Source organism: Limanda limanda, chromosome 14, assembly GCF_963576545.1.
Source record: "Limanda limanda chromosome 14, fLimLim1.1, whole genome shotgun sequence".
NCBI classification, from domain to species: Eukaryota; Metazoa; Chordata; class Actinopteri; order Pleuronectiformes; family Pleuronectidae; genus Limanda; species Limanda limanda.
In genome coordinates, this window is record NC_083649.1 from 20823115 (window position 1) to 20831532 (window position 8418).

At 40.4% G+C, this 8418-nt stretch overlaps 1 protein-coding gene across 1 annotated transcript; it reads left to right on the plus strand.

Moving 5' to 3' along the window:
• Positions 1 to 2757: 2757 nt before the first annotated feature.
• On the plus strand, positions 2758 to 8354 carry si:ch211-283g2.1 (sodium- and chloride-dependent GABA transporter ine). The gene is made up of 14 exons (XM_061085347.1): positions 2758 to 2846; positions 3172 to 3308; positions 3680 to 3814; positions 3892 to 4096; positions 5434 to 5566; positions 5657 to 5791; positions 5973 to 6076; positions 6159 to 6283; positions 6962 to 7074; positions 7163 to 7303; positions 7413 to 7512; positions 7716 to 7816; positions 7917 to 8084; positions 8202 to 8354. Exons 1-14 carry the CDS (start codon positions 2758 to 2760, stop codon positions 8352 to 8354), a joined length of 1839 nt encoding a protein of 612 aa, XP_060941330.1.
• The last annotated feature ends 64 nt before the right edge of the window (positions 8355 to 8418 follow it).

The following is an 8418-nucleotide window of genomic DNA, read 5'->3' on the forward strand; positions in this document are numbered from 1 at the left end:
TGTTTCTTTTTTCAAAATGGAGTCGATCGACGAATTTGTCCAGTTAGCCAATGAACCAACGGCACGCTTCCGCTTAGCACTTTCAACATAAAACTTCAGTTGGTTAAAATACCCTTAAATGTTTTATTTTGAAGGTATTATAAAAAATATCCGTCTATTTTTTTCCGTCGCTTAACCCTGCCGATCAGACCCCCTCCTCCACAGAGCAGGATATCATTTCATAATAACAATAAAGGCGTGGTTGTTTAAATGTCCACTCACGCAAGCAGTCCCTTTTCCTGAGAGCAGTTGTAATGTTCCTGTAACATGAGTCCCATATGTTATCAATGAAACGCTCATTTGTTGCTGTGATTTACAATAGTTATATCTCAATGGTATGGGGTCCGGGTATCCCCACACCACAGGTGTTTAGGGGGTCTCCAGCTAGAAAAGGAATCATTAAATGTCGTGTCTTTATGTATGACTTCTTACACGTCCTTTAATGAAACATCTTAAATCAAAAATCTTGTCAAATTGGGGTTCTGCTGTTTAATTTGTGTTGGTTAAGGGATTCTTGACGTGCGAGAGATTAGAAAGCACTGATGTAGGAGGCGACTCCAAACCCAAAACTTGAAACTGGCATTGCAATTGTCTCTGTATGCATGTTTTATGGATATAAGATATTTCCAATTATATAAGATCAGCAAATTTTTATGTCAGGTTGCCTTGTAAAAACTGGACAAACCAGGGACAACAGATGGAAATGATCTGATACAGCTAACTATAGCTCATTTGCAGTGTTTTGTCTGTTGATTAATGAGAATTGTCCCTATCAAGTAAATGAACAAATAAAAAAACAATACAGATTCTGACTTTGAGATTTGAGTACATAGTTTAGTGGACCTGGTCTGCAGCAGTTTGATACCCGACATCCCAGTGCTCCTCAGAAACAGTTCATTTAACTGCTGCTGACTGCAATGGTTTGAGGTTTGCTTTGCAACAGAAATTGGGTGCAAAATTGTCATACTAAAACTCATCACAACAGGAAGTGGATTACGACATTTCCACCACACACAGACAAGGCTCCAGTCTCATGTCTGCCTCATCCCACAGCCCCACTGCTGTACTGGAGACTGGAGGTGTGTTTGCCTCCCCCACTGCTGCAGCCTTCTCTTTTCATGGTCGTCTGTGTTTCCTCTTAGACCCATACTGGTTTCTTTCCAGCTTCATTCAGTAAATATATCCACCCATCTTACCCAGTAAATCCCAGCGAGGCAGTTTGATACTGGTGTCAGCAGAATTTACATTTAATATCCAGTTAGCTGACTTCCCATGAATAAATAACTGCCTGCAGCCCCTTCTGTTTTGAGTTGCAAGTAGTGTATGCTGTGAAATGTTTATTTTGAGGGCGTTCACCTAATAATGTTTATTCCCCCATTCGCCAAGAGAATAAATGATAAATATGGTGACCTGTTATGAATGATATGGGACGATTTAGGAAATAAATAAATATCCAACGGAGACATGAATGTAATTGCAAAGACAAATGAAAACAAAGGAGGCTGATTGAGAAATGCTCTGTCGAAAGATGCTGTGTGGATTTTTGTTGTTGTCTTTTCTTAAAGGTTACGCATTTAAAAAGCAATGGTAAAGATTATCCCTACAGGAATGTGCTCTGTTTAAACCAGATGACTCCACCTGAAACCTGCACTACATAACTTGTGGATAAGAACAAATTATGTAAACTTTCCGGACATTCATGTACAGCAAACTGATCATTAAAGTGTTAAAAAAACAGCTCTCTGTGTCTTCAGTGAAGATATTTCGAATTCTCGGCATTCTAAAGAACTTGGTGGAGATGTTACAGAGGAGTAGAGAGGTGAAGTCTATAAGCAGGTCTATAAGAATGATATCATTTTTCTGTAAAAAATAATTTATAAAGGTTAAGATTAATTAAGTTAATCTTTACTTGAGCTTTATAGCTCCATAGATAATTATTGTTAACCCATATACTGTATACTTTGTCAATGGAAAATTCAGATTCTCCCCACTTAGTAAACAATTATTGTTAAAAATGAATCTTTTCACTTCCAGCGACAAGAGTTACAGCTACTTGAACCATTAAAGTACCAGTGTTTAGGATTTAGTGAAATCGAATGGTTTGTGCAGGCCCTCTTTCATGCCAGTGTTGTAATTTAGTCCGTCCTAGAGTCTGTACTACAAAGGGAGCTCAACATAACCAGGATGTCTTTCGAGATCCAGCTGAACTTCACGTGTGGGAAAGAGAGAAATAACGTTGGGCCACGAGATATGAATCTGTTCTTTACTAACAAGACCTGTGGAACTGAAATGAAGAAGCCTCTTGGATGAGAGATGAAACGTTTCACTTAGTCACATGATGTAGACTCTATAATGGGCTGTAGGTCACACTGTGGTGGAAACGTTTGCAATTACTAATCAATAAAAACACATGGACCTATTTCTCTGCACCATTTCTCAGAGGAGGGGGGGGATAGGGGCTGTCACAAGGTAAATCTGTAAACTATCTACCCCCTTCCAAATAAATATTTAATTTCGAAGGATAAACCTTCTTTAAGATAGGGAAGTAGTATTGAACTAGGTCTTTGTGGGTGGAGCTTTTATACAGCTTAATCTCTTATCTCCAATTTAACCTGCTCTGGAGCAGGTTAGCTGTTCAGCTAACCAAGTTACCATGGTGAATTACCCCGATAAGGTCAAACCCAGCTTCGTGCAGGGCCCCGGGGCCTCTGTGATAACATGGCGCTGCAACAGGGCAGATCTCTGTGGATGAGAGCCTGCTTCAATGTGGATATGAAGAGTTTGAACAGGACCATTCTTCATTTCAGGTTAAACTGATTAAAATATACTTCTGAAAATATTACATTTCTGCTTTTGCATCCTAACTAATGTCTGAATCACTGTGTTGAAAATTCCCTTTTCAAACTACATTTCATATTCAAAACAACCTATTGGATAATTGTTATGAAAACCTGTTAAGTAAGACAAACCTTCCCCCTTTTATGAGCCGCATTGCCATGGCCTGCTGTAGGCTGTCTTGCTAAGCTAATCATTAAAGATAATAAAAAGGAAGGTTATATCACGCAGGGCTACTTGAATTCTAGCCAACCATCCATGTAGTTTGAGCCCCGATGAGCGACAGTGGTGACACAGGGAGAAGGACATGGATCAACACTTCAGCCGACCGACATGGAGCAGGCAGATAGAGTTCACTCTGGCCGGCATTGGCGCTGCTGTGGGGCTTGGCAACGTGTGGAGGTTCCCCTATCTCTGCTACAGGAGTGGAGGAGGTGAGAGGAGGTTAAGATAATGTGCTGTTAGTGAGCCCTGCATTTGTTTGTACTGATTGTGTTAAAAAAATGTTCAAACTATGATTTGGATCACAAGTTATGACATAGTTGCAGTGAACTTTGTGGCTTTTTCGTGTTTACAAGCTCAATCTAAACAGAGAAATTCTGCACGTACAGTTGAGGAAGAACATTTGTTTAAAACAGTAAAAATGACCCAACATAGGTTAAAGGGAAACGCAGGAGCAGGAGCACTTTTACAGTAGTTAAACATTAGAGGATGCCATAAAAACAGTACCAGCGGGAGCTACTTTGCTAGCAACATGTGTGTAATAGTTGACTGATGTGATATTTTACCATTATTTCACTGCCAGGTGCCTTTCTGGTGCCATACCTGTTAATGCTGGTGGTGTTGGGAATCCCTCTGCTCCACATGGAGCTGACTGTGGGCCAGTACACAAGGAGAGGACCTGTCCATGCTCTGATTAAGGTCTGCCCACTGCTGAAAGGTAACTGATGGGTAAAACACGTCTATTTGTCTGACTGTAAAAAACATGATAGTAACATAATTTTTGTCTGTCCTCAGGTGTGGGTGTGGCATCAGTGGCAATCTCCTTCATAATGTGCACCTACTACAACATTGTTATCACGTGGGCTCTTTACTATCTCTTCAGCTCCTTCCAGGCCCCGCTGCCCTGGCAGAGCTGCAACAACACCTGGAACACACCGAACTGCACCAACCATGCCACCAACAGCAGCTACTCCTCCACAGCCAGCCAGGAGTTCTTCAAGTAAGTCTCACTGTGTGGGAGAAACCCACTCTGCTTCTTAGATAAATGTCAATGTCAATGTCAATGATAATGTCAATTTTATTCATATAGCATATTTAAAACAACTTGGTTCACCAAAGTGCTTTACAGCTGTAATGGTACAACTAAAGGATAGTAAAAAGAATAAACATCATAGTGCAAATGGTGAAGTTGGTAATTACTTTCTAGTATGCAGTGATGCCATGTTGAAGATTTTTTGGAAGAACCAACACTGTTCATTGCAAACAGCTTCCTGTGGAGTCAGTGGTGCGAAACCTGTCGTTTTCAAATTGGTTTACTCATGAAATGGTTAAGTTGCCGTAAGTGGATGAATCTATAATCCAATATTTTTTTTCACAACAAAAGTAAACCTTATTTACAAAGCTCATTTCAAATCACATTTACAAAGGGCTTCACGAGACACACATAAAAAATAACTGAAGATAAAACAAAGGAAACAATAGAATACACTTTGAGATTGGTATAAGCTTATAGGTCAATATGTTGTGCCAGGTGTGTAATTTTTTGATATCATATACAGTGTGAGAAAATCCGAGGTCTGGCAATTTAGCAATGGCTGTATAACATATTTGGTAATGGCAGTCAGTGTTTTTCAGCAGTGCTAAATAAAAGTCAGGAATTTGGAAAGTATTGGACACATCCAGATTTTTTTAACCTGTCTTTATTTTTAACCTGTCTTAACGTCTTCATGATTTAGTTTTTAGTCTGCGTTGACATATTGATTTTCTTGAGTATCCAGTTCCAGGACTGGTTTCTGTTATTTACCCATAAGCCTTTGCTTAAATGCCTTTACCCCACTTCTGGGCTATGTTGTTCTTCTTCCTGCTGCTCTGCATGGATCAGGGATATCTGCACCAGGTTGTATAATGTTTCACCCTAATCCATTAATGGGTTGGTCTCAGTGGAGGAAAAGTTAGTGGCTCACCATCAATGTCTGCAGGATTCATCCTTAAGGGACCATGAATGCCCTTTGATGATGTTAACTGAGTGAGAGACAAGTGCAGGGCACAATATAATAGTTTGGTTGATAAAAATTTGTCAGTGATCAAAGGTGGAGAGATAAGAACAATACCGTCACCATTACAGTGCAGAAAAAGAAAAGGGCCCAAAATGGAACCCTGTGATACACCAGATATAAATATTTCCCTGCCTAATGACCATCAGAGTAAAATGACTAATTTATCACAAAATAATTGGACTGATTGTATGAATAATTAATTATGCCTCAGGTATGAGGCATAATGTCAGGATTAATGCAGAATGTACTAATCTTGGACACCTCTCTCCTCTTTTTGAAGAAATAAGATGCTTGAGCAGACCAATGGAGTGGAGGAGGCAGGAGAGATACGCTGGGAGCTTCTCCTCATCCTCTTTCTGGCTTGGATCCTCATTTACCTTTGTATCTTCAAGGGAGTGAAATCAACAGGCAAGGTGAAGGAGTGAGCGAGAATAGACTGAGCCCAAGAGAGAGTTGGACGGACTGATGGGCGAATCGCTTACCTTGTTTGTTTCTGTGTGTAGGTGGTGTACTTCACGGCCCTGTTCCCGTACGTCATCCTGATTGCCCTGCTCATCAATAATGTGCAGCTTCCTGGAGCAATAGATGGAATAACCTTCTTCATTGTGCCAAAATGGGACAAGCTGCTCTCAGTGGAGGTAAGAAAGAAGCAAGAGGATTGCATAAGGTGGAGATAAATAAATAAATGGTTCTGGATGACCTGACTGACACAGAAGTGTCAGCCCACTATTTATTTTGTTAACATTGACACAGGCATTGTTGATAGGTTTTGGCAGTGATGATCAATAGTAATGGATGAACATCTCCTCTGTGTTGAAGGTGTGGGTGAACGCTGCAGCTCAGATCTTTAACTCCATTGGGATTGGTTTCGGCTCCCTCTTGGCCATGTCCAGCTACAATTCCTTCAACAACAACGTTCTGAAGTAATAAGACAGAAATCCTCTTTTGCTTTCTCCCTCAGCAGAAGTAGAAAGTGATACAAAGAATATGTTCTCTTCCCAACAGGGACACCCTGACTATAAGTATCCTCAACTCCCTCACCAGTATCCTGGCAGGCTTCGTAATTTTCTCCGCCTTTGGATACATGTCTCATCTTCAGGGCATTCCTGTCAGCGATCTGGCTGTGGACGGTAAGAGAACAAAACCATAGTCTCATATCAAATCATAACAATTCTAAATTCGGATTAGACTTGCCCATTTTTATACCTCGGTATCAGGATAATATTTGTGTTTTATTTATAATTTAAATGAATTCACTTGCAGTAAAATAAGCTATTTTACCCGTGTGAGGGAGCGAATGGTTATAAATTTGTTTTCTTTCGAGACAGTGCACCTGGTATTAGTGTATTAGGTATTTTCACAGAGGAGTCAAGTGTTAAAATATGAGTCATAATTCAAAATTTGATACTGGTCACCCTCTCGTCGGAGCCTCATTGACCGCTATGCTGTGTTTAAAATCTGAAAAAAAGCTTAATTAAGAATAAATCGTAATAATAGAATAAGAGACAAGAAACACTTATTTAACTAAAGATGTACTAGTGCTTTAGAAGAAATGACGTGTGTAATGTTAATTCATCATTACACACTGCTGTAGCAATATGAAAGCTTTATGAACACTACAGAGTATTTTTGCTCTTCAAGTCTGTGTTTATTGTCTCCATCAAGGAGTGTATAGTGAACAGATTAATTCTGTACATGTTGATCTTTTCCCAGCTTTTTGTTAATACATGTCACAGTTTGTTTATAGAAGTGTCTTCATGATTTAGATTTTAGTCTGCGTTGCCATATTGATTTTATTGTGTATCCAGGTCCAGGACTGGTTTTTGTCGTTTACCCACAAGCCTTTGCCAACATGCCTGTGCCTCAGCTCTGGGCTGTGTTGTTCTTCTTCATGCTGCTCTGCCTTGGACTGGATAGTGAGGTAAAGTCAGGGAAAGGCCATTTTGGAGCTGTCCTAGAGAGATTACGTATAACCTCTTATAATTTCTTCTAATTTCTTTTTTTGTCAGTTTGCGATGGTTGAAGTGATGGTGACCAGTCTGATGGATCAATTCTATCAGCAGCTGATGGGATTTTTTAAGAGGCAGGAGCTGTTTGTTCTCGCTGTCTGTGGTGCAGCCAGCCTTTTAGGAATTCCTTGTGTCATGCAGGTACAAACTCTACTTCATCACTGGTTGATGTTTTACCAAGTTATAACCAAACTGTAAGATCTTCAGTCTCACACCTGTTGTCCTAAACATTGTTTCTGTGTCTGTCCAGGTGGGAATCTTTGTTTTTCAGCTGATGGACCATTACACTGCGATCGTGTCCATCATGTTTCTTGCATTCTTTGAGGTTATAGCAATCTGTTGGTGCTATGGTAAGAAAAAGATGTTCGGCTCTAATTCAAATTTTAGTGGTCAGTTAAAGTGACGATACACTTTAAACCAAACATGGATGTATCTCATCAATTTTGAGCTGCAATTTAGTATGTGACTTGCCATGCCACAAAGTCTATCAGCAACAACATAAAACAGACTGCTAACAGTTGAACATTTTACTAAAGTAGTTTCCCAATCGCAGGTGTGAAGCGACTTTCAGACAACTTGGAAGAGATGACAGGGAAGAGAGCAAATATCTTCTTCAGACTGTGCTGGCTCATAGTTGCTCCTGCACTGATCGCTGTAAGTAGGCAGGACCACCAGGACTTAATTTTCCACTAAACGCAAGTTAGATATCCATCCTAATGTGTCACTACTGAACTTTGAGTGTTTCTTTCTGCAGGTTCTCCTCATTTTCTCCATCATACAATTCAAACCAGCCCGCTACGAGGACTACATCTTTCCTCCCTGGGCTCAGGGCGTTGGGTGGGTCATTGCCATGGCTTCCATCATCTGGATTCCCCTGGGTGCAGTTCACACGTTGTGGGTGCTGCCTGGCTCATTCATGCAGGTGACCTACGTGTACTATTAACCTGTTCTCCATTCAAGGCTCTGCATTTAAAACTCATGTGAGTGTGTTACCACATCAAGCTGTGGGTTAATGTTATTGATTCATTTTATCCAACAGAAACTGAAGCTCTCGATCACACCGCACAGCCTGGATGAGAAGTCCAAAAAGACGTTTGATGAGAGGGGAGGAAAAGATGCATATCCAGTCATGGCTGTCATCAGCTCCAACTCTCTTGTGACTGAAAAATCTCACATTCAGACAAACCTCTGATACCTCATGATGTTCACATTGCCACCATCAGCTGCAGGTTTAACTTCATCTGGAAGTGTTTTGC

Excerpts from the sequence above, each read along its gene's own strand:
- si:ch211-283g2.1 (XM_061085347.1), top strand. The coding sequence starts at position 2,758 with ATGGCGCTGCAACAGGGCAGATCTCTGTGGATGAGAGCCTGCTTCAAT. Across the intron at positions 2,847-3,171 it reads AGGACCATTCTTCATTTCAG|GGAGAAGGACATGGATCAAC; the intron begins GTTAAACTGATT and ends GTGGTGACACAG. Across the intron at positions 4,097-5,433 it reads GCCAGCCAGGAGTTCTTCAA|AAATAAGATGCTTGAGCAGA; the intron begins GTAAGTCTCACT and ends CTCTTTTTGAAG.